Source organism: Phacochoerus africanus, chromosome 5 (genome assembly GCF_016906955.1).
Source record: "Phacochoerus africanus isolate WHEZ1 chromosome 5, ROS_Pafr_v1, whole genome shotgun sequence".
In the NCBI taxonomy this organism is placed as follows: Eukaryota; Metazoa; Chordata; class Mammalia; order Artiodactyla; family Suidae; genus Phacochoerus; species Phacochoerus africanus.
This window is the reverse complement of record NC_062548.1, coordinates 25,332,826-25,359,863: the sequence shown is the minus strand read 5'-3', so window position 1 is coordinate 25,359,863 and position 27,038 is coordinate 25,332,826. Positions and strand designations below refer to the sequence as shown.

The following is a 27,038-nucleotide window of genomic DNA, read 5'->3' as shown; positions in this document are numbered from 1 at the left end:
CATGTTGAAGCATGAATTCGCTACTGCAAAAACAATCTGCCTGCTTTATGTCATCTATGCACACCTAAAAAGAAACGATGTATTTTGGTTTCTGAAAAAGACTTCAGACACTGTTTTAATCCATTCATTTAATGTATAAGGAACCCAGGCATTAAAATGAATTAAGTGTCAACATCAGGGTAACAGAACCTGGAATGGAATTGAAATCTTTTCATTTCCTTAGCTGATATTTTCCCAAAACTCAGTTCCATGGCTTTATTCTTTTGATACAGAACATTATCTTATGCTCTTGCTTTATCTTTCACAAACTAAAGATGAACGTCAAGGCTGGAAATGTGTTATGGTAGTTTTATAAGGCATTTTATGCCATCAATACAGAAAGTCCCTAATGGCCACTGTGGTCTTTTAAAGAAATTTAAATTCAGACCGTGAGTTAATTTTTATTTTAAATAAAAAACTAGGTAGCACAGTTCCTTACACAAACAATTAGATACCAACGTTCACGATGCTATTGATCCTATGGTAGTTTTTCTAATTTTGTCTATTAACTAATATAAATTTAAATATTTAAATTCCTCTAGAATTGTTCATACAAAATTACATGGTTTTTATTATATTTCAGACCAGATTCATCTCTTAGTCTGACTGAAATCTGACTGAATGGCTTTGTTTTTGATTTTTTTTTTGAAAAGCCTTCTATTTCACATCTAAGAATCATGGCTGTTTGTATATCTTCTGATTCTGAGTTATCAGAAAATAATTTGATATAGCACAGGAATGTAGATTCTGTACTTAAGAAAAGGGCAGCAATAGTAGCACTAGGTCATTACCATGGATCTATATATCTAGGTTCTTTTTTAGGAGAAATTACTGGAAGGAATCTTGAAGGAAATGTAATGAGGAGGAAAAAAAGAGGATGAGAAATAGGTTAATTATAGAGGGATAATTTAGTGTGAACTTTAGACATGCAGTTGTAGTTCCTAGAAAGCATATAATGGTTGAGGCTTGGAGGGAAGCACCAACACAAATTGGGATCTTTCGGTGTTGAGAATGTTTTGTTTGTTTTTTGCTTTTTTTTTTTTAGGGCCACACCTGCGTCATATGGAAGTTCCCAGGCTAGGGGTCGAATCAGAGCTGCAGCTGCCTGCCTACACCACAGCCATAGCAACACGGGATCCGAGCCTTATCTGTGACCTACACCACAGTTCACTGCAACACCAAAACCTTAACCCACTGAGCGAGGCCAGGAATTGAACCTGCATGCTCATGATATTAGTCTGATTCCTTACCTGAGCCACAGTGGAAACTCCGAGAATATTTTAAAGTCACTGTTCATGGGTATTTTTGTTACTGTTAAAAGCTTGAAGGGATTTTTATAAAAGGTTGTGGAATTCGAGTTTAAATGAGACTTAGGTTGTAGAAAACTTCAACATTCATTCCCCCTTTTTGGAAATTTTGTATTTGCTAGTCATGTCTCCCAAAGGCCATTTTTGTTCTGAGGTTAGGGATCATAGTCAGCAGATTAGGTAGCCAATTTTCTCAGTAACCTAGGTGGTAATGTAACCGGCCAGGCCTGGAGCACTGCCCTCATCTCATCTAGGGCAGTTAGGTGTTGTCTTTACAATACTGGTCCTTATTTCAGCTTACTATTCTTGTTTCCTTTAGAACAAAACCAAACCTCATTTAACAGACCTGGGTTCCAGGCAGTATGCTGCTTTCTAAACAGTAATTGAAAAGGTCTCTGACAATTAATTATCTCATTTAAAACAAGTGAATTAGACTAGAAAAAGAGAAAAGCAAGACTTGGGAGCTGGGAATGAGTTTAAGTCAGGTCATTACCAAGTGTGGGAGAAAGGAGCCAAAGCATGGGCAGGTAGGGCTGATAACAGCAGCACTAGGTAATCTCTCTGTTGCATGCTTTCTGTATGCCAGGCACTGTCCTGAGCTACATACCTCTCCCCCCCCCATTCCTCCCTCCCTCTCCCTCTCTCTCTTTGCCCCCCTCTCTTCTCCCCCTACCCCCCCAGCCCTTTCCCCTAAGCGCTTTATCTGAGTGTATTCCTTTTAGCCTCACAACAACTCTGAGGTAGGTGTTTTTGTTCCTGTCTTATAGATGAGGAGGCCAAGCCTTAGAGAAGTGAACTAATTTTGACCAAAGTCACACTGTAAATGTTGGAGCCTTAATTCAAAGCCAGGCAGTCTGGCTTCAGACTCTGGGCTCTTCACCATTGAAGTATACTTAGGGATGGAGGAACTGGGACAAATGGTGCAGAGCCTAACCAAAAGCACCTGGCATGCTGTGTGTCTGCCACTGATGCGCCTTCAGTAGCAAATTCAGGCAGTTGTGATCATTGCTTTGGAATCACCACTCAGGTTTTTTGTTTCTTTTTTTGGCTGCACACCCACAGCATATGGAAGGGATAGAATCTCAGCTGCAACCCATACCACAGCTGTGGCAACACCAGATCCTTAACTCACTGTGCCACAGTGGAAACTCCCTGTTTTTAAGGAAAAAAAAAAAAAAGTTCAAAATTGAAATAGTCTTGCTTCTCCATTTGTCAGTCTTTTAATTCTGTTGTACAAGAAGATTCAAAATGATACCTCATGTTTGAATAGTATTATTTTCTCTAGTTGAGGGATTAGGAAACTGAGACCCAGAGGGTTAAATGACAGCATCATTTAAAAGGAAAAAAAGGAGTTCCCTTCGTGGTGCAGCGGAAACGAATCCAACTAGGAACCATGAGGTCTCAGGTTCGGATGATCCCTGGTCTCGCTCAGTAGGTTAAGGATCCAGCATTGCCGTAAGCTTGGTGTAGGCTGCAGACGCTGCTCAGATCTGGTGTTGCTGTGGCTCTGGCGTAGGCCAGCATCTACAGCTCCAATTTGACCCCTAGCCTGGGAACCTCCATATGCCGCATGTACGGCTGTAAAAGGACAGAAAGACAATAAATAAGTAAATGGGGGGAAAAAAAACAGCTGAAGTTAATTTTTGTATATTTTATATAATCCAGTATATCCTGAGTATTACTATTTTAACATGTAATCAGTATAAAATACTGGTGAAATAATTTACCTTTTTAAATACTACATAATAGAAATCTGGTATGTATTTTATGCATATTACTTCAGACTAGCTGTATTTCAATAGTCAGTAACCATATGGGAATAGTAGCCACAATTTTGAACACTGCAGATACATACTCTTAAAATCACTAACCCCAACTGGAAAATTCTCTTTTTAATAGTTTCAGTAATGCACAGGGTCCCTGGACCAACTCACACAACCCTATTTATTTATTTGGTTACGCCTGTGGCATATGGAAGTTCCTGGGCCAAGGATCAAATCTGAGCTGAAGCTGTGACCTATGCCACAGCTGTGGCAATGCCAGGTTTTTAACACACTGCACTGGACTGGGGATCAAACCCATGGCGCCACGGAGATAATGCTGGATCCTTTTTTACCTGCTGCGCCATAGCGGGAACTCCAAAAACCTATTTAAAACAAATGTAGCTATCAATTCCACTTCCTCCTAATCAGGAGCTCTTGGGTTCTGTAACTTAACATTCTTTCAGTGTATTAGCTTTGTTCTGTTGGGTAGACCTCTTTGAGGGTCTCCTTGGTGCTGGTCTCTGTAGATGACATGTTAATGAGATTGACCGTTGCTTTCTGAAGCAACCTGTAATTTTTTGTTTGTTTTTCTCAAAGGAGTTGGCATAGTAGATATCCTTTATGTTGTAAGGCCTAGAAGAGCAACACTGAATATTTTGGGATGTAGTAGTGTGGCCCTAGTTTTTAAGTACTGTAACTTAGTTTCCTTTGCAAGTAAACTGTGGAAGAGACCAGGAGAGTTGAACAACAACCAAAAAAAACCGAAAACAAAACCCAAAACAAAACAACACACGATCTGTTTACATCATGCAGAATACCTTTTGTGTTGATTTTTTTATTTTGGGGGCTTTAGAAAACTATGTATCTTTTTGTTTGACATGATACTTAGATTCCTTGAACTTATTCAGACACTGAGTTCTCTCTAATAAAACTTTATTGTACTACCAGATTTTGCAAATGGTTTCTCCCAGAAATTAGTTAAGTGTTCAAGCTAGTTGACTGGTCTTTTGCCATTGTCCTTCCATCATGTTTTTTTAATTTTTGATTCATATAAAGTAAAAGATGGCCTCCATTATTTTACTATCACCAGTGCTCTAAAAGTTAGCAAAGCGCTTCAATGCCTAGACTGACTTTGGCTGTTCAGGGAAAGATAAATGTTTGGTATAGTTTCAGTTTTAGGGTAATTGCCATATGGTTCTTTACCGTATAGTTCTATGATGATACAATTTTTAAAATGTTTTTGGTACCCGTTTAATATGACTAAGCAAAATCAATTATCATGCCCTATGATAATTAAGAAAAGTTTTATCTCCATTTAGAAACAATTCATAGTTATTCAGGTACTAATTATTCAGTCTTTCCTCACCTTCCTGCCTGTCCTTGTACCTTATTTTTTAGGACTCCCACCCAGTTGGGCACCATCAAAAGCTGAGTTTCCTTTGTGACCTCTGTCTATAATCAGTTTGTTTGTTTGTTTGTTTTTTGAGGCGCTTGAAGTTTGAGCCAGGCACCTTGAGGCAGTCCTCCTGTCCTCAGTTTCCTCTCCTTGTTGTGGCAGAGACAGTGGAAGTAGGGGCAAGCATGGGAAGCAGTGCCCGTGTCAGTTTAGCTTCAGAACAGGAATTTTAACTGAATCGTCAGGTGTGTCAGAAGTGACAGATATGTTTGAAAATATTTCCCACCCCAAAATACTTAAAAGTTAATTATACTTAACTGTAGCAGCCAGTCTAACTCTCAGAGGAGTTAAATTTAATACTAATTTGGCCAAAGCAGTTATATGCAGCTTTTCTTCCAGAAAACTTAATTCATCTTTTATCATTTGAAACAAGAAAATTTGAAGCTGTTAAAACTTATGTAGAACTCATTAGATCCATTAAAGGTAAAGGTGACAGTTACATAAAAATAGTTGTAAAACTAAATGATGAGAAAAGTACAGTTTATTATTATGTATTGTTATAGAATGGTATCTGCTTTGTGCCTAAATCATTTCAAGAATTTTTTTTATTAGTAAACATTGTGTCAGGGACAGTGGGGCACATCTATGGGAAAAGCATGCTTTCTCTGCATATCTTTTCCTATGCAGTTCATCTGAATGACAGATTCTTTATTTAATAAAAGTGTGTATGTCTTATATAGTAGTAATATATGAACATTTTATCATAACAATCCATTTCTTTCAGTTTCATATTTACATTGTTTTTTGTTTGTTTGTTTTTATTTTAGGCCACTGAACAAAAAATCAAAGGTACGTTATTTAAAGCTATTTTTTAAATCTTTTTTTCATTAAAGCAAGGTTGTTGATATGCATTGTTATTCAACTCCAGGATGGGAGAGAGAAGAACATGAAAGGAACAAAGGGGTGGGGACAAACTTCATCACCCTGGAGTCCTCTTTTGGGATTTATGGTTTCTCATAGTGTGTATTACCCCTTTAAAAATACACTGTCTCAAGACCTGCCTTATGACTATCTCCTAGGATAAAACTACCTCCTAACATACTCCTTGGATTTGAGTCTTTGGACACGTGTGCCTTTCCCTCAGTCTTTCATCGAAAAGTCTTCTTGTCTAGAGCTACTTTATTCTTTGTTATCTGTGTGCCGTTGTCCCCACTTCTTCCTGTAGGCAGACAGTGACATCCATTCTGTGTTATCACTGAGAACGGTAGATTGCTAATAACCTTATGGTGAGGTTGAATAGCCCCCAGTATGGGCCAAGCAAAAGTCTTTAGGCTGGTAAGGAAATAGTTACCTAATTTCTCTCACATCCTGAATCAGGAGTTCTTCACCCACCCAGGAGTTGATTACCTGGTAATGAAAGATTTAGAGCTCTCAGATGCCAAACTTGTTAGGCCTAAAGGTTCTGAATTTTTACTTAAGTTACTACCAAAAGTGTAATCTCTGCATTTGGTTGATAGCTGCACTCAAAACTGCCTCTCTTCATTAGAGGTCAGTGTTGTTTAAGATAACATTTTTGAGGTGCAGTTGTATAAGAGTAAGCAAAATTGTAGTTCATGTTTTATTGGAGAAAGAGTGTCAAAAGAAGGACACACCCAAGCATACTGTAGTGTAATGCGATTTGGTTAAAGATGCCTAAGTTGTCTGGGAGCATAGAGGAGCGAAATTAGACTACACAGTGGGTTAAGGAAGACCTCCTTGAAAATGTGAGTCTTAAAAGATGCGATGGCTAGGGAGTTCCCGTGTGGCTCAGCAGGAATGAACCTGACTAGTATCCATGAAGACGCAGGTTTGATCCCTGGCCCCACTCAGTGCATTAAGGATGCTCTGTTGCCGTGAGCTGTGGTATAGGTTGCAAACCGGGCTCAGATCCCATGGTGCTATGGCTGTGGAATAAGCTGGCAGGTGCAGTTCCAAAATTCAGCCCCTGGCCTGGGAACTTCTATATGCTGCAGATGTGGCCCTAAAAAGCAAAAAAAAAAAAAAGAGAGAGAGAGCAAGAGATGGCTAGTCAAAGAAGGAGTGAAATGGCATAGGGATAGGCATGACTAAAGGCATATAGACAAGAAATAATGTGCTGTTGTATGCATTGGTGGTATTCCTAGAGCATTAAGTACCCAGTGACAAGTGGGCAGGGTTGAGGGTTTTTCTTAGAGAGATAGGTGGGGGCCAGGTTCAAGAGGGCCATATGTGCTCATTGTACCAAGGAACTCTGACTTGGGTAGGCAATTAGGAGCTTAAGCAGAGGGTGACTTTTTTTTTTTTTTTTTCTTTTGAAAATCTGTCAGACACTTGTGAACATGGAGAGTGCTAGTTGAAAGATGGGCAGGGGTTTTGAAAGACGGAGGTAACAGAAAAAAGGTACTGGGCAGAGGAGGTAGGTGGACAAGAAGAGGGAATATTGAGAGAAGGAGTCTAGAGGTGTTGAGAGGAGGCGGCAGAATATAGTATGGAGGTAGGAGGAACCAGTGGACTTTGTGCTGGTTAGAGTGGAGAGCCAGCCAAGATTTTGGCATTTAGAGGTCATGGTCATAAGCAATGCTTCAGGAACATTTCTTGTCAGTCGTGTCTCATGTCACCACATATGAACAGTACCAGAGAGGGAAGAGAAGGAAAGGAGAGGGTGAGGAGGTCTTGGCAGTAGAGTAGGAGATGATGACAGATGTGTGAGATGTGATTGTACAGGATCGGCAACTGGTGATGAGAAGAGGAATTGAAGCCGATATGGTGGCTTTGAACCGGCATGGCTGAGAAAGTTACCAGGGATATGAAAGGATGTAGGGAGTAACATTGCCAGATTAATTTAGTAGGAGCATGACCAAATTAATTTCCTTAGAACTCTACTTTTCTCATACTGCTCCCCTCGATAGGAATGTTAAGTTGTTCCTTGTTACTTTGCTTCAAAACCAAGTTCCTGGAGTCCCTGTCGTGGCTCAGTGGTAACGAACCCAGCTAGTATCCATGAGGATGCAGGTTTGATCCCTGGCCTTGCCCGGTGGGTTAAGGATCCAGTGTTACTGCGAGCTGTGGTGTAGGTCACAGATGTGCCTCAGATCCCGAGTTGCTGTTGCTGTGGCATAGGCTGGCAGCAGCAAAACAAAACAAGAAAACCAAACTTCTGTGGTTGGCTTTCAAAGCTCTCTTTAACTTAGCCTTCCATGACTTAACCAACTTGTTTCCCAAGTGGGTTAAAACCTTTATGCTTTTCAGATCATTTATACTTTATACTTTTCAGGTCATTCTTATCTTTTTCATGTTCATTTCTGTTTCTATTAGTCCCATTTCTCAGCCAAAGATGCCTTTCAGCTTTTCTAAACCTCTCAAAATTCGTTTTCTAATGGATCCCTTCAACTACCTTTCTGATTTCTTAGGATGCTGTGATGTACATTCAACTTGGGGCATTCACTTATATTCTTTTAGATTTTTGACTGGTTCATGAATATTTGTTTCTTCAACATGAGCTTTAAGTATCTACTACTGTTTACATCCTTTATGAATATAGATAATTATTTTACATCCATACATAAAATACAAATATATTTGAATCTTTTTGTTTTTAGATTTTCCACAATCCTGAGAACATTAGGTTGCGTGTATAAAAGTCACTTCAAAAGGCTTTTTATGCTGTTTTGCCAACTATTTTACTCCCTTCAGCCTTCTTTTGATGGCAGCACCCTTCATACTTGGTCACACTAATTCTGATCCATGAAAATGTATTTATTTTTGTAGTGTGTATCATATCTATGTAGGGTTTATGGTTGCAGGTTTGTCGTGATTAGATTACAAATTGAGGGCTTGTGGGATGGGTTTGGCCCACACAGTCATTGTTTTTACTAAACTTTATTTTGGAGTAATTTAATGATTTATCGAAACGTTGAAAAGATACTACAGAGAGATCCCATTTACACCTCACCCGATTCCCCATTATTAATATTTTACATTTCTGTGGTACATTTGTCAAAACTAAGGAACTGACATATGTTGGTATTACTGAACTCCAGACTGCATTTAGAGTGCACCACTTCCTCCATGAATTTTCTGCTCTAGGATCTAATACAAGATAATTTGTTTACTTGACCATGTCTCCTCAATCTCCTGTAGTCTCCACACAGTGTTTTTATTGTTATCCTGTACATTTTTAATTGATCGCCAACATTTAAAAAATCGGGAGAATTTATCTAATTCAGAGTTACGGTTTATGCTCCCAATGTCCTTTTGTCTTTCTGTATCATAGAATCTATGTAAAGCCCAGGTTTAGTTCCATGTGGCTAATATGACTGAGGAACTGAATCTCTCCCCCCCACCAACCCCATCTGCAGCATGTGGACGTTCCTGGGCCAGGGATTTAACCTGTGCTACAGCTGTGACTTCTGCCACAGCTGCTGCAACGGAGGATCCTTAACCTGCTGTGCCATAAGGAAACTTCCCTGAATTTTTGGTTTTATTGGACCAAGTGATGTAAAGCCTCTTTGGTTAAGAGTCAAGATTTTAGTGCTTAGACTGAGCATAGCTGGTTAGGCTTGGCACCCCCTATAGAACTCTGCCTTGGAGTTGCTGTTGTGGCTCAGTGGAAACAAATCCGACTAGTATCCATGAGGATGTGGGTTTGACCCCTGGCCTCTCTCAGTGGGGTAAGAATCCACCGTTGCTGTGAGCTGTGGTATAGGTTGCAGATTTGGCTCAATCTTGGATTGCTGTGGCTGTGGTGTTATAGCTCTGATTCAACCCCTAGCTCAGGGGTCATATGCTGTGGGTGTGCCCCCCCCCCCAAAAAAAAGAACTCTGCCTTAATGAGCTAATTATTTTTCTAAGGCTACTGCCATTCCCACTTAAATAACACCTACTAAGGTTGCTGTCATTCAGCGGTGAAACTGTTTGTATAAAAGTTGGGTTTTAGTATGGTATCATAAATTGAATTCTTGACTGGCTTTCTTATTGAAGACATCTTGATGTTTATTTCTTGGTGCAGTGGACTCATGCTTCATCTAATAAAAATGTGGCCTGGTATAATGAGTGATGTAATGAAATTCTTGAACATTTTATTCTTACCTTGTGACTTGAATTTTGAAAAACTCTAAGGAGAATAACTCTTTGACTATTTGACTATTTGAAATTCCTTTCAAAAATATGTATATTTGTATCTCTTTGAAACAGCAGGGGAGTGAGGTATAGGAATCGATGGATAAACTTTAAGATAGCCTGTAGCTATACTATACATTGTAGAGGCAGGGAAAAAGTGATTGGGAACTCCATCAAGAATAACAGTCATTTAAAAAAAAAAAAAGCTTTTCAGCTCTGATACTTGCTTGTTTTGGAAGCATACTGCTTACATATTCCTTGAAAAAGAATAAGCACTGTTGATTTTTGACTGCCAATATTTGTCTGTCTATCAATCTATCTGTCTATCATGCAAACACTTTCTTCAGGTGACTTCATAAGCAAGCTATATTTCAGAGATTAACAAATCCTAGAGCTCCTAAAGGAGATAGGGGAGCCTGGGATAGAAGCAGGAATAGAGAAAATTTGATACGGACTTTTTTGTGTGTCCTAGCGATCCATACGAAGTTAGTTACTACTGCTCTTCTCTTTCTGGATTAATTAAAAGCTCATGTGAAAATCGAGTAAACATTTAAAACACATTTTTGTTCCTGCCACAGTTGGAAATTATTATTTGTATTCAGTTCTAGCCTTACTATTTGTTTTTCTGCCAGGCACAAATTCATTATTTATATCCATTGATCTAGGGAGCGATCAAAGTATTGAAGAGCTGTTAAATCAGCTGCATGTCACATGTTAGAGACCTTGTAATAGCTACCTCTGAGCACTTACTAGGTAACATGCACTGTTTTATATTTACTTCATTTAATCAAGTGGATATTCTAAGTATTTACTTACTAGTACTGAGTGGGTAAAAGTGATTCAGGAGCAGACCTAAAGGCTTCATGGGCTAAGAGTAACCCTTAACGTGTGGGACGCAGAGAAGGAGCCAGGGCAGACATCATGCAGTGGATATTTAAAAACGAATATGGCAAGAGAGCTTCATCAGCGTGTTCTGGCACATTTAGTCCCTTCAACAGTCCTATGAAAGTGAGTAGTATTCTCACCATTTACACGTGAAATCAAGACTCAGAAAAGTTAAGAAACTTGACTTGGTTATGCATTGATTAGTTTCTGAGTCAGAATTGGACCACTAACCCTATTGGACTCTCCTTCTTTTTCTTTGAAAATAGCCCTGTAGTTAGTAACTTTGGAAGACACTATTGCCCATGCTTTAATAATATTCAGTGAATGAACTAAAAAAATATGGAAAGACCTTTTAACAGACTTTTTTTGGTGTGTGTCTTTTTAGGGCCTTACCCGAGGCATATGGAGGATCCCAGGCTAGGGGTTGAATCAGAGCTGCTGTAGCCTAAGCCACAGCCACAGCCACAGCCACATGGGATCCGAGCTGCGTCTGCAACCTACACCACAGCTCACAGCAACACCAGATCCTTAACCCACTGAGCAAGGCTAGGGATCAAACCTTCGACCTCATGGCTGCTAGTTAGATTTGTTTCTGCTCAGCCACGATGGGAGCTCCCCTTTTAACAGATTTTATAGTATTTCCCTTTGGACCAAGCACAAAGAAGTAAATAAAAAACATTGTATCTCCAGCATAACTTTTTGAAGCAAGGAGGATTTGACAACTTTGTGATGCATGAAGTGGTTGGCTTTTCAGAAATCATTTAACATTTATGAAATATTTATTGTGTACTGACCCTATTCATGCATTGTTGTGGTCACTGTTGTACATGAACAAAACAAACCCCACGTGCTTGTTCCCACTGTGTTTCCATTCTCATCTTTGTTTTAGTTTGGTTAAGGTAAGTGTATTTACCTACATCTCGGTTGAGCGCTCCATTTTCTCTTTGAAATCTTAAGTTTCTCAGTCTCAAAGACTCCTATAATAATGAAATTCAGAAACTGTGGTAGCTTGACAAAGGATCACTGTACTGCATAGATTGTCGTTGGAGAAAACTGAGGCCCAAATTGATTGTGACTCGAAGCATGTTGACTAAGCTTGTTCACATAATGGCACATGTAGAAAGTAACACTTGTGGGGCCGTTAGGATGAACAGAAGAGACTGCTTTCAGCTGAAAATGACTCACAAGAGTCTGGTCACCCAGCCTCTGTGAAGTGCTGCTCCTTGCAGAATACCTATAATCTTTTTTCTGTCACACAGGTGGGAAGGTCTGCTATTAGAATTGGCGCTCAACCAAGTTCACTGTTTTTCTCCACAGTATACATGATAGAAACACGACCTTTATACCATAGGCAGGTATGAAGTAATACTTGGAAGACCAGGTTCTTGATTCCAAATGTGCCATGATAGTTCTTTGGCTTTATGAGAGATTTTGAAGGCAGATGTGTGCTGACCCCTTTGAAGAAGTGGAGGTTCTTACTAAGAGTTTACTAATGGCAAGTGTGTTTCTTCCTGTGAAGATGTCTTTGAGCTGTGCGACAAATAAGACTTCTAGCTGTGCACTAACAGGAGGGAATGGCCTGCTGCCTCCATGGAAAATAGTCAATAATTTTATTGTTTTGGAGCATATCACAGTCATCATTTTTCATTTTCTCCTATTGAGAAGGAAATGATTTTATATAGATTTATACATGTAAATCTGGATTTATGTATTCATGAGGTTATGAAGAATGCTCAGGACTCCTTTTTGTTTTAGGTAAGAACCATTTTATTTCTACCAAATGTAGATGTGTTTGCTTATAAATAGTAATACATTTTTCAAATAAGTAGAAGTGAAAGATTTATGATTTCAGATGTTTGGTGAGACTGGAACAGGACAAAGGAGACAGGAAATAGATATTAGAAAAGCAGAGATAAATGCAATTAACAAAGTAAACTGTTGTCAGAAACCAGATTCAGAAACTCATGAGCCCATGGTTGCTGGAGCCTTACGGGAGTATCTTGGGGTTGTGTCCTGAGCCCTGAGAAGTGGCGACATTTGGTTATCAGTTTTGAAGAAAAATCAAAAGAGTCTTCTGGGTTAAATTTTGGGGTAGAAATCAGGATGGATAAGAATAGCTTTATCAGTTATAATCAAAAGCTTCAGACTGAAAAAAATACTAGTTTTTTTTTTAAGATTAAAGAATGTTTATTTATTTATTTATTTATGCTATTTCTTGGGCCGCTCCCGTGGCATATGGAGGTTCCCAGGCTAGGGGTCGAATCGAAGCTGTAGCCACCGGCCTATGCCAGAGCCACAGCAACGCAGGATCCGAGCCGCGTCTGCAACCTACACCACAGCTCACGGCATGGCCGGATCGTTAACCCACTGAGCAAGGGCAGGGACCGAACCTGCAACCTCATGGTTCCTAGTCGGATTCGTCAACCACTGCACCACGACGGGAACTCCATAAAGAATGTTTAAACTTTAGTTGATTTACAAAGAAAAAAGCACATTAGATATCATTATTTCACTTTTGTATACTTGTAGTTCTAATAAGAATAGTAGCCATGGTTCAGAATGCATACTGAGTAAGAACTCTCACAGTAGCCTTAGTGAAAGTGTGCCTAATAAAATGGTACTTACAGACGGAATTTTGCCAGAAGTAAAAAGCATTGATTCATGTAATGAGATAATCCTGGAATTATAGCATCAACTTGGTATTTTGGTTAAGTCTTCTGGATCAGATAAATTTGGGTATGAATACCACCTTTGTATTTCTTTACCTCTTTGACCTTGAACAAGTACTGTAACCTCTAAACTTCTGATTTGACTCTGTTAAAAGGAGATAATCCAGGCTACATAATGTGGGAATGAAAATGATGTATAATACAGAACGTAAATCACAGGATCTGGAGAGTAGGGCACGCTGCCTGTGTAATAGATAACTTACTATTATAGATGCTATTTAGACCTTTTTGATTGGTAGTTTTCACAATGATTAACCCAGAATTAGTCATTCCTCCCTTTTTGGAGAGTTTGATTTTGCTCTTAGAAGTCAAAGACGAAAATTTATATTGGGAGGAACATTGGTCAGATTTGGCTTAAAATTTTAGTTCTGCCGTTTACTAGATGTCTAATCGTGGGCAGCCTTCTTCTGAGCTTAGTTGCCTTATTGGCAATACTTCAAACGCATAGAATCATGGTGAGACTAAAAAGATATTAGATAAATTGCCTGGCATCCAGCTGATGATACTCGGTAAATTTTAACTTCCAGAACTGTGGTTTTGCAGTATCCTAGCAACCTTTCAGTCCCTTAAAACAACATACTAGCAGTTTCCTCAGTCATTTTCGAGTTCTTCTTTGTACACGGGCGATGACTCGCTTTTTCCTCTCATTAAAGTAGAACCCAGCCCAGCATGGGTGAATCACAGTGCAGTGTCTTTGCCATTGTGCAGGAAATATGTCTTGCATCATGAGAATGGGATATATTATCTTTATAAATTGGTCAGGCCAAGTTTGCATTATATTGCTTTGATTTATATTTGTTCATTGGTAAAATGGAGTATCATATGTTTAACTACTTGTGCTTTTTTGCTCTTAGAAATTGCCTCTTCTTCTCTACCATTTACCTCTTGGACCTAGAGATTTTGTTATCTATTTACACAAGCTCTCTGTATAGTAAGCTTATTAACATCCCTTTTGATGTGTTTGATGTAAGTATTTCTGAGATGATGTTTGAGAATGTTCTGAGGATGAGATACCAGGCAGAAATAGCTAAATGTCAGACCTCATAGGGGATGCATATGCAGAAGATGCAAATAATACATTCAAAAAGAAGGAAAGCAAAATTGAACAAAATGTATATTCTCAGCTTAAACTCTGGTCCTAAACTCTAGTGACTCTGTTGAATGCTTTCTTATGTTAGGCTTAGCAGCCTTAAACCAAAACAGTACCTTTTCCCCTTCTGTTAGAGAAAACTGGGATGGGCAATGGGAGAGAGAGGAAGGAATGGACACATTTAACTTGTTCCAAAGGGCAAATGTTTTCCAGTTTGCCATTTAATTTGGAATAAACATACACACTGTCTTCAAAAAATATATGCATAATTTTATTTGCTCAAACTTAACAATTTTTACTCATAGGTTTCTAGACTTTTATGCTCAGAAAACCTACCATTTACCAGAATTTAGAAAAAGGTTTTCTTTCTTGTGTTTTCTAAAAGCTTTTTAAAAAGTAGCATTTTATAGTATTCTAATTTATCTGAACTTCATTTTTATATATTTTTAGAATATTTTCCTTAAAAGATCATTTTATTTATTTATTTATTTATGTATTTATTTATTTGTCTTTTTGCCTTTTCTAGGGCCGCTTCCCACGGCATGTGGAGGTTCCCAGGCTGGGGGTCTAATCAGAGCTGTAGCTGCCAGCCTACGCCAGAGCCACAGCAACGCAGGCTCTGAGCTGCGTCTGTGACCTATACCACAGCTCACGGCAACGCCGGATCGTTAACCCACTGAGCAAGACCAGGGATCGAACCCACAACCTCATGGTTCCTAGTCGGATTCGTTAACCGCTGTGCCACAACAGGAACTCCTAGAATATTTTCTTTCTTTTTTTTGTCTTTTGTCTTTTTTTTTGTCTGTTGTTGTTATTGTTGTTGTTGCTATTTCTTGGGCCGCTCCCGCAGCATATGGAGATTCCCAGGCTAGGGGTTGAATCAGAGCTGTAGCCACCGGCCTACGCCAGAGCCACAGCAATGCAGGATCCGAGCCACGTCTGCAACCTACACCACAGCCCACGGCAACGCCGGATCGTTAACCCACTGAGCAAGGGCAGGGACCGAACCCGCAACCTCATGGTTCCTAGTCGGATTTGTTAACCACTGCGCCACGACGGGAACTCCATAGAATATTTTCTAATTAAAAATCAGTTACTCTTCCTGTATTTCTTAAATAATTTGTATCTTCAGTGATTCATGACAATTCCTTTGTTATAACTTTTTGACACTCCCCCCTGCCCCCAGGGCCACAGATATGACATAAGGAAGTTCTCAGGCTAGGTAGGGGTCAAATTGGAGCTGTAGCTGCTGGCCTATGGCACAGCAAAGCCAGATCCAAGCCACATCCTTGACCTGTCCTGCAGCTTGCAGCAACGCCAGATTCTTAACCCACTGAGCGATGTGAGGAATTGAACCCACATTCTCAAGGGTACTAGTTGGGTTCTTAACCTGCTGAGCCACGATGGGAACTCATTTTTTTTGTTTGTTTAATTTCAGTATGTTTCACTCATTTTTTTTTGTTTGTTTGTTTAGTTTCAGTGTGTTTGGGAGTTTTATGTTATTCTTATTAGTAACTTTTAGTTGAATTCTTAAGTGTTATCTCTTTTGGGGGGGGAGTCACAAACAGACGTCAGAAGTTCTCTAAATGTTACTATAGTAACTACTAGAACAGTTTTCCACATTTACATGTCAAATCACATGTGATACTGCATTTTAAAAAACACAGATTCTGGAGTTCCCTTTGTGGCTCAAGGCATTAAGAACCCAACGTAGTGTCCATGAGGATGCAGGTTCATCTCTGGCCTCACTCGGGGCTAAGGATCCTGTGTTGCTGCAGGCTGTGGCTTAGTCTGCAGCTGCAGCTCTGATTCAACCCCTAACACAGGAATTTACCTATGGCACAGGTGAGGCTATAAAAGGAAAAAAAGAAAGAAAGGCAGGAAGAAAATATAAATAAAAATGCAAATTCTGATTTAGTAATCTGTGAGGCTTAAAGAGTCTTTTTTTTTTTACAAGTGCCCCATAGCACTTTTCCCCCCCTTTTGGTCACACCTGTGACATATGGAAGTTCCCAGGCTAGGAGGTCATATCAGAGCTGCAGCTGCCAGTGTATGCAACAGCAGCAACTTGTGATCCAAGCCGAGTCTGGGAACTACATCTTGGCTCACAGAACGCCAGATCCTTAACCCACTGAGTGGGGCCAGAGATTGAACCTGCATCTTCATGGACACTAGTCAGATTCATTTCTGCTGAGCCACGATGGGAACTCCCGTAGCACTTTAAATAAATTTGGAGATCCCTTCTAGAATTGTAAGTTATGAAAGAGAGACCTCAGGGCAATCTGACTTTTTTTCTTTTGAAGGATGTGCCTCTGCCTGAAAAATAAAAATTTCATTCATTCCGCTTTTTGCATCTCACATATTTGGATGAGATTTGATGGATAGATTAACCAAAGATCTTGGAAATACCATATTGCAAATATGTGTGGGTATCTGCTAGCTCTTAAGGATCTGTACTTTGGAACAGATGTACTTTGCCTAAAGTATTTTGTTGAAGGGCAGAATTTATTTAGGGTGCTTTCATCCAAAATTTCATTAATGAAGCTCAGTGGAATAATGTACTCAGTGATCATCTAAACCTAGGAGATTGCAAAGAGGCAGATCAGCTGTATTTCTCTTTGTGTCAGTAATTGAAGATAGCAGATTTTGGGTAGGAAGATAAGAGTTCCGTGACCCAGGAAAAAGTATGTTTTTGATTTCTCTAGGTTTTTGAAGGGAATTAAAACTAAGTGAATTTAGCTTAATGTTTATTTAAATTTGGTACCTAATTTTGAACTGATTGTTTTTATCCTTAGGAACTTTTGAACAAATATGACTATTTTGCTTGTACCTATCTAAAATACTTTTTTTTTTATATTAATAAGTCTTATTTCCAAGTTCTCAAACAGCCACTCAGTTTAACTTGGCTAAGGATTAGCAGAAGTTAATGGATTATTGGCCAGTATTTAGGTATTGTGCAGATTGACTAGTGGCCCTTAAAACTGCGGCCATTTATCCACAATGAAAATGTTAGCACTGCATCTATGTGTGTCACCTTAAAAGCCAGATTTACACCTCTGTGCCTTTCCGCTTTCCAGAACTGACTGAGGTTAGTATAGACAGGGAATGTATATTATACAGGGGAAGTAAATTATTAAATCATCTGGGATGCTTATTTATGACAACAGTAAGAGGATTTGATAGTACAGTGTTTAGCTGTGTTTTTAGTACATTTGATTTATAAGTTCTTTTTTTTTTTATGTCTTTTTGCTATTTCTTGGGCCACTCCCGCGGCACATGGAGGTTCCCAGGCTAGGGGTGGAATCGGAGATGTAGCCACCAGCCTATGCCAGAGCCACAGCAATGTGGGATCCGAGCCACATCTGCAACCTACACCACAGCTCACGGCAACGCCGGATCGTTAACCCACTGAGCAAGGGCAGGGACCGAACCCGCAACCTCATGGTTCCTAGTTGTATTCGTTAACCACTGCGCCACGACGGGAACTCCATTTTTTTTTTTTTAATAAGTTCATTTTAAATGAATAGAACTGCTCTTTGCATTTCTCATTCAGCTTCTTCTCTTCCTTTCTGCCTCCCTTTAAAATACAAGAAAATGGAATTCAATTTATTGGACCTCAAATACAGGGGAAGTTGGCAAGCAGTACTTCTATAGCAGTAAAATGACACCATGCTTCTCCATTTTTTCTGAAAGTTGCAGGGTGGGAAAGCAACGCAAGTTGGAAACACCTTTCTTTGGAATTTCTTTTCCTTTTTTTCTCTCTCTTTTATGGCCAAACCTGGGGCATATGGAAGTTCCTGGGCTAGAGGTTGAATCGGGGCTGCAGCTGCTAGCCTACACCACAGCCACAACAATGAGGGATTCAGGCGACATCTGCGACCTACACCACAGCTCATGGCAACGCTGGATCCTCAGTCCACTGAGTGAGGCCAGGGATGGAACGCAAATCCTCATGGATACTCGTTGGGTTCCTTTCTGCTGAGCCACAATGGGAACTCCCTCTTTGGAATTTCTTGTTATAGAGAATTTTCTAATCTGCTTTGAAGGTTTCATCAGGCTTGACCTTGTGAAAATCTTGACCCCCAGTGTGATGAAGTTGCTGCTTGCTGTTCATCAGGAAAGCTGGAATAGTTGATTTCACTGTTGCTTGTTTTCACTTCCTCTGAACATGAGGCAGACTAAAGTGAACATTATTGAAAGCTACCTTATTTTAGCATAGCCTCTAGAATAATTGATTTGAGCTTTTAGGCTTAAAAAGATCATAGTTACATATTAGAAACATTAATAGTAGAGAAGGAAGATAAATATTGTATGTGGTGTTCCCTGATAAAGAGTTAAATTTAAATACACTGGTTTGTTACTTGTTACATGTTAACTTTTCTTTGAAGAGGTATTTTGTGTCTTTTTAAAGCATAATGTAATTCCCTGTAATAAAGATTTTAAAGATCGTTTATAGACGACACTTATTTTTTTTAAAATACCATTTGAACAATTTTCTTCCTCCCTCCCTCCCTTCCTCCTTCCCTTCGCCATGCTTGTAGCATATGGGAGTTCCCAGGCTGGGGATTGAACCCATGCCTTCCCACTGAACTGATTTTGCTGTAGGCAGATTGTTAACCCACTGCGCCACAGAGGGAACTCCAGAACAATTTTATTTTCCAACTGGGGAGCTTTCATTAGTATATTCCATCTTGTCTTTAAGTGTTTGACTTTCGTTTTTCATATACAGTGATACATATTGAGATTAGAAATAGTAACTAGTTGAATTTAAAGTTTGCCCAAGCACTCTGTATTCTATAGATGCTGAGTAATATCTTAAGTAATTTAAACTATTTCAGCCCTTTTAAAAATTCAAATGAAAATCTGTATATGGTTTTTAAAATTTTCTGGAGGTGAGTTTAATACTTAATCCTATTAAAGTGAAGCCACTGTCTTAAAATGGCATTTTGTATACTATGCTTATTATTTATGCTAGTATTTTCTGGAGATTTACAATGTAGCCAATATGAAAACTATTATGCAAAGTTAAATTGTAGATTTCAGAAGGATAATAAAGGAAGGTCTTGAGGTATTAAGACATGCTAATTAATGTTTTGGGGAGTTTGATAGTAAGCTTTATGGCTGGTTTGTATTTAAACTGTTCCTTCAGAGGTCCCTTTGTGGCTCAGTGGTTAATGAGCCCGACTAGGATTCATGAGGTAGCGGGTTCAATCCCTGGCCTTGCTCATTGGGTTAAGGATTTGGCGTTGCCATGAGCTGTGGTGTAGGTTGCAGACGTGGCTGGGATCCCGTGTTGCTGTGACCGTGGTGTAGGCCAGCAGCTGTAGCTCCGATTCAACCCCTCACCTGGGAACTTCCATATGCAGCAGGTGCAGCCCTAAAAAAAAAAAACCTGTTCTTTCTGTTAAACTTGTAGATAGCTGAAGGGAAGTTTATTCATTTAATTTTTTCTGAGATAAATTTATTGAAGGGGCATTTTAAAATGTTACTTTAAAGAAGAAAATATTAATTTAAAGTTTAATCAATGAATAAGAGTAAATAACGAAATTTGTTTTTACAAATTTAGAACTTACTGTATTTAGAACTTTGGGTATTAAATTATCTCATCATTGGTTTTTTACTTGAATGTAAGATGATTGTTATGGTACTTTTTTCAATTAATAAACTTTTTTTAGAATGTTCAGGTTACAGAATGTTTTTACACAAGAAATAGAAGAAAAGCATAAAGGTAGCAAAAATTGGCAAAATTTAATAATTAAGTTGTAAGATTATCTCACAGAGTTTTGATTGGGAGTACAGTTCAGGAAGATGTGGAGTTAAATTTTTCGATGAGTAGTTTTTACATTCTCAAAAATTTAAAAACTTGTTTATTTCTGGGCCAATTCAAATTTTACCAGTCTCCTTTAAAGTGCAAAAAGACAAGTTGGGTCGCAATGTGGCAAGAAAATATAAACATAAAAAACTTGTAGGAAGTTCCCCTGTGGTGCAGTGGGTTAAGGATCTGGGATTGCTGCAGTTGTGGTACAGGTCACAACTGCCACTTGGGTTTCATCCCTGGCCCAGAACTTCCACATGCCATGGATGTAGCCAAGAGAAAAAAAGAATTGTAGTGCATATATATATTTTATACTAGTCAAATGAAATTTCTTCAGAATACTCTGGTATTATGGATAATAGAATATTGTGGCTAATTAGGGTATCTTTCCATATTAATCATATTGATTATTGTTCAAAAAAAATCACTCTTTTCTGGATATTGGCTCTCGATTTCTTTGAGAGCAGAGAGTCGTGATCAGTGAGTTATTCAACAGCATACTACCCAGCTACCATCATCGCCCTTATTCTTTCTACTTCTCTTGATCACTCTTCCTCCTTCTTCACTGGTTCTTGATTATTCCATCCCTTCAATGTTAGTGTTACACAGTGTTTCATCCTCAGTATCATTCTGTGTTGTTCTTTGGCAGTTGTTCATTCAACCAATAGTTCTTGACCATTTGCTTGCTTGGTCTTGGGAATGCAAGTGAAAGAAGGAAGAATAAATAAGACACCTGCACTAAAGAGCACATGCAGTGGAAGGGATGCATCAGAGTTTATGGTAGAGGGGGAGGGGAAGTTGTCATAAAAATGCTTCTAAGATTAGCTGAATCGTAGTTGCTTCTTAGGAGAGGTAGTAGACAGGAAGATTTGCAGGAAAGGTAACAAGGCATTTTAGACAAAAGGAATATCCTGAAACAGTGTGCTATCCTTTTTTTTTTTTTTTGTCTTTTCTAGGGCCACACCAGCAGCATATGGAGGTTCCCAGGCTAAGGGGTCGAATCAGAGGTGTAGCCGCCGGCCTATGCCGGAGCCACAGCAACACAGGATCCGAGCCACGTCTTCGACCTACGCCACGGCTCACCACAACGCCGGATCCTTAACCCACTGAGCGAGGCCAGGTATCGAACCCGCAACCTCATGGTTCCTAGTTGGATTCATTAACCACTGCGCCACAACGGGAACTCCACAGTGTGCTATCTTTTGGAGAAGGCAGATGTTTGAGGCAGAAAAGATGTATGTGGATGTAGCAGGGTATCAATCTGGAAAAGTGGTAGATGGGGCCATGCTAAGGCCTGTCCATTAATTCCGAGAGCACTTTAATGATATAGATAATGGGTGGCAGGGAGATGATAGATTTGGGGAGAAGGTGATGGGGTTGGGATGGGATGAGTGCTTAAGCCAAAGAGGCCTGTTTTTGCAAGATTAAATTGATGCGAGCCTGTATCACAGCAGCAACGTTGGAGATACAAGGATGCATTTCAGTTATGTCAAGGAGATTATCTATTGGACCTGTTGACCGATGAGATCTAGAGGGATGGGGAGAATTTGAGGAAGATATCCTTAATTTAGTAACTAGATAGATAGTGAGGCCATTTACTGAACAACAACTTTTCTCCTGCCTTTCTGGTAATGACTTACTTTTGCCATGTCTTCCTCTTCTTCTGTCGGCTATTTAAACCTATGCTTAAGTCTTTCCTTTTCTTCTTCTGCAACTTCCATGATTTCTTTTTCTACCTATACACTGAATCCTAAATCCATATTTTTAGTTTAAACTTCTGGAACCATTTATTCAGTAGGATTCCTATAGCAGGGGTTTTCATAGTTTATTTAAGGATTCATGAGGCTGCCTGAAACTTTCATGAATCCACAAGGTCAGAACTATTTTTATAATAATAGATTTATTTGTCTAGTTCACTTATTATCTCATGAGTATATAGTGGAGTTTTCTAGAGACTACATAATGTGCAAATCACAACAAATTGGATGCAGAAATAGATGTGAGAATCCACCTGCCTCTGGTAAGCCAGATATTAAAGAGATTTACAAAAATGTAAAACAATGCATGCTTCTTTTTTGTTGCTGTTGTTTTGGAAAATAGTTATTTTTCAAAAAGCACTTATTTTAATGTATAAAGGGTTTTTCAGTGAATTAATAAATATTTTAAGAATTTCTTTGCTTAACTTTCTAGTATGGTAAATATCTATAGATGTAACCCACAAAACCAAAAAATTTTTGTGTTCTCAATAATTTTTTAAAGTGTAAAAGCGTCTTGAGACCAAAAAATTTGAGAATTGCTGTCCTGTAGTAATAACAGACCTAACAATTAAAAAAAAAAAAAACACTAATTAAACTCTTTCTCTCACATATTTTCCAAATTTAATTTTTGTCTTATGTTTTACATCTTGGTAAATCGTACCAGTCTCTACTCAAGATTCCAGGTGAGAAACCTAGGGGTCTTAATTCTTCCTCCTTTTTTTTTTTACCCAGATGGTAGTAATAGTTATCAACAGTAATCACTAACATTTGAGTACTACCCATGTGCCAGGTACTAGTCTGAGTTCTTTACATTCATTATTTTGTTAAAGCCTCACAAAAACCCTATGGGTGTAAGTATTAATACTTTATTTTACAAATGAGGAAACAGGTACAGAGGGGATAAGTATCTTGCCTGTGGTCATGTAGCTAATAAGTTGTAAAGCCAAGATTTGAATACAGCTAGTCTTTTGAACCTGTCCTTTGTTCTGGAACAGGTTATGTATGATTGATATTATATGTTTCTTGAGGATTGCATTTACATACCCCTGTAAAGTCATCTAGGCCAGTTACTTTTTAGAGAGTTAAATCTTAGAGGATCTTTTCCGCGTCTTCTGCTATTATTACACTAAAGGATCTTTTACTCTGCCATGAGCTCATTTTGTTTTGGTAAATTATATTTTACAGAGCAGAGGCAGGAAAAGTACAGCCTGCTCACCAAGTCTGGCCCACTGCCTGTTTTTTCATGTCCATTCATTTACCTGCTATTTACGATTGTTTTCTGTGCTGCAGCGCCAAGTTGAGTAGATGCAGTAGTGACTATATGGCCTGCGAAACCTAAAGTGTTTCCCATCTGGCCCTTTACAGAAAAGATTTGCCGGAGTTCCCGTCGTGGCACAGTGGTTAACAAATCCAACTAGGAACCATGAGGTTGAGGATTCGATCCCTGCCCTTGCTCAGTGGGTCAGGGTTCCGGCGTTGCCGTGAGCTGTGGTGTAGGTCGCAGACGCGGCTCGGATCCTGCGTTGCTGTGACTCTGGCGTAGGCTGGCAGCTGCAGCTCCGAGTCGACCCCTAGCCCGGGAACCTCCATATGCCACAAGAAGCGGCCCAAGAAATGGCAAAAAGACAAAAAAAAAAAAAAAAGATTTGCCAAACCATGTTATAGAACGTTCTGTTTAGCTGGGCTTACTGTTCTATTTGTATAGGTCATATATAGTATTTTCCTGTCTTTACAGAATCTTTATATTTGAATTTAGGTCTTTTTTATTTCCAGTTCTATTTGTATTTCTTCTTTTCTTTCCCCCGTTGTTTGGAATTACTAAAATTTTGTCTGATCTATTGGTTACAGCGTTAATGTTGGTGTTGCGTTTTATGCTGTGCACTAGAACAATTTAAATAGCATTCGACTTAGAGATACATGTTTCTTGCAGGTATGCTAGTTAAAGGAAGAAAAATGAAGAATGATGCATGGTAGTATTTATCAGCCAAACTGCCTGATCCTGATGGGTGGTTTCATGTATTTCTGTATTTAATCCATTGTGCTAATTAATCCATTTATTTTTTCTGCCTCTTCTGAGATCAGCGTTAAATGATTCCCTTTCCCAGTTTTTCAATTTATTTTTAGAGTTAAACCTAAAGATATATCTTAATTTTAGAGAATCATCTCTTTTTAAAAAAATTACATTAACCTAGTAGTTTATTTTTTTCATGGAACCATACCTTGGATTTATTGGTTCACGTTTTTTTCGCTGCTCTCTTTGCATGTGGATGTTTGCAGGCCAGGGATCAAACTCATACCACTGCAGTGACAATGCTGGATCCTTAACCCGCCGAGCTACAAGGGAACTCCTCTTGGTTCACTTTTAAAGTCCTCGATTTCTACTTTTATCTTAACTGATAAAGTAGAAATTCTTTCTGCTTCCTTTAGTTCTATTTTTAACTTGAGTTGTTTGCTTCACATTCATTCTTGATCGTTGAAAATGATTAAGGCTGTGAATTTTCCTTTGAGTACTGGTTTAGCTAATTCCTTAAATTTTGTTATGTGTATTGTTTTCACTATTAATATTACTGATAACCCTACACTTTTGGTATTTATTTCCTCTTCAACTCAAAATTTATTTAAGGCAGTTTTATTTGCTACTGTTTCTAGTTTAATCCATTGTAATCCAGAAATATCACCTCTGTTATTCCTGCTTTTTGTAATTTAGCGCTAAATGGAGTGTGTGTGTGTGTGTGTTTGTGTGTGCACTTTTTATGACACTTATCAAAAAGGGTGTTATCTGATTTCAAGGTATATGGTTTTTCTTTTCCTCAGTTTTTCTGTTTTCTGTCTCTGTTTGGTTTACATGTTTTGACAATAAGATTTGTTGTATAAAGATTCTTAGCTGTTTATTTCTTTTTAGTTGGTTTCTTTTGTCAGTGTGGAAAATCTTATAAATGCTTTTCTCTTTGAGTTTTAAAAGTCTGAAAATAATATTGCTTTCATCTAAATTTTGTTAGAATTTCTTGTTAGTATATCTGTCTTTGTAACCCAATTTTCCTGCATTATTTTGTTTCTGGAGTGATTTTTGCAAAGTGTATTCCTTAAGTTTGTTTTTTCTTTTTTTTTTTTTAAAACCCTGTTTAAGTACTTTTACTAACTAGTGAATTTAACTCATTTATACTTATTGTTATTACAGATATTTTGAGGCTTATGCTTGGCATCTCATTTTGTATTTTGTATTAATCACAATTTAAAAATAATTCTCAGAGTTCATGCTGTGACACAGTGGGATCGATAGTGTCTTGGGAGTCAGGGATGCAGGTTCGATCCTGGCCTGGCACAGTGCGTTAAGGATACGGTGTTGCTGCAGCTGTGGCGTAGGTCGCAACTTTGGCTCAGATCTGATCCCTGGCCCTTGAACTCCATATGCCTTGAGACAGCCAAAAAAGGCAGGGAAAAAATTCTCTTTTGCATTTTTGGTGTCTGTAGAATGGCTCATGTCTTGTGGGGTTTTTTGTTTTTATTTTTTTCATTTTCCCCCTCTTCTGATCACTTGGATATTTAATGGCATAATTAACCTGAATTTTAACTACACACATACAGTAGCCAAAATCATTCAGTATTCTAATCTGTTACCCAGCAACTCTACCCTTATCCCCACACACCTACATGCAGTGTTTCTCCTTTCCTCTTTACTTCTACATTCCATGTTTACACCTGAGACTTTACTTCACATTATTGTGTGTGTGTGTGTGTGTGTGTGTGTGTAATTTTTGTTTTGGCTATGCCCATGGCATGTGGAAGCTCCTGGGCCAGGGACTGAACTTGCGCCACAGCAGTAACCCAAGGCATTGCAGCGAGAACACTGGATCCTTATCCCACTGCACCACAAGAGAACTCCTAGTTTAGTTTTATAATCAGTAGCTATATGTCTTGATGTTTTCACTGATGTCAGTGTAGCTTTCTGGCCTTAGAAATGAGTGTCTATTTCAGTCTTATTTTCCCCATGGCAGTTCATTGATAGAGTCAGAAGTTGTTTGAAATTTTGAGGTAGGTGTGGGGTTGCTGGGTGATTGATGTGCATACTGCTTCTGAATTCCTAGTCACTTCTCAAGTAGTGTTAGCTTTCTTGTGCACGTCTTCACGTTGGTCATTCAGTGTTTGCATGTAGGTTATCTTCTAATTCCTTGAATGTATTAAAGAACACTTTCCTGTTGCTATCTCACATAAATAACATCTTGTTTTTTGGGTATTGCTGTCACAGTCTTTTCCTTTTAGCAGTCAAGTGGCAGACAAGCTTGTATTTTAGCAGTGGGTAACTACTACTTCAAGGTTGCATTCAGTTGCCAGATACCACACAGGTCTAATACCAGGCATGTAAAAACTGTTAGAGTTTTTATGTTCCCTATAATTTCATAGTTACATATACTTGACGTTCTTTTGAGTTGAGAGTTATTTTAGAATATTCTTGTTCCTTATTTTCCTCATGACAAAGGAGTGTACCGTATTGCTACATTCTGGGAGCATTGCATTGTCTAGGAGACAAAATTTTCATACATAAAGTAATTAGACCTAGAATCCACTTGACCAAATTATTAATAAGGGGCTTTTCGGTTGCCTTCAAGAATGGAAAGGATTCCAAGCAATAGATGGGATGTTTGAATTTTTCAGTTACAGCTGAACTAAAAATCAAAATCAGATTTTAGAAACTAAGAGGTCAAGATCATTTATTAAAAGTATCAGTATTCATGAATTAGGCTAGATACACCAGTTCTCAGAGAAAAAAGACAATATCGAGGCTAGACTTTTAAATGAAAGGCGGCTCTAGAGCTGAGGGTGTGTAAGGGGAAGTCGGGTGACAATCGAAAACAACCCTGGTGACTAACACTTTTTCACAGCATCTTATACTTAATAAAATCTTAATGTTTGCTAAATATGACTTTTATTTGAGCCACAGTCCTAGCTTTTGTTTACTGAGGGTTTCCATTGTAACACTATACTATATAGACAAGGAAAAAGACAGAGATAACCTGCTAGTGCGTGGTGGAACCTTTTATTTCAAGCCTGGACTCTTAACTGTTGAAGAGTTTTCTCTCAGTGTCCTCACCAGTCACATGGCAATGAATCACTGTTGATCTA

At 38.7% G+C, this 27,038-nt stretch overlaps 1 protein-coding gene across 7 annotated transcripts in view; it reads left to right on the top strand.

The window, feature by feature from the left end:
• Positions 1-27,038, top strand: part of TNRC6A (trinucleotide repeat containing adaptor 6A) — a 109,967-nt gene that overhangs the window by 28,839 nt on the left and 54,090 nt on the right. For all 7 annotated transcript variants that reach the window (XM_047780287.1, XM_047780285.1, XM_047780283.1 and 4 more), the window contains exon 4: positions 5,333-5,354. In XM_047780287.1, the coding sequence (XP_047636243.1) occupies positions 5,333-5,354 (22 nt within the window). The remainder of the gene's footprint in view (positions 1-5,332; positions 5,355-27,038) is intronic.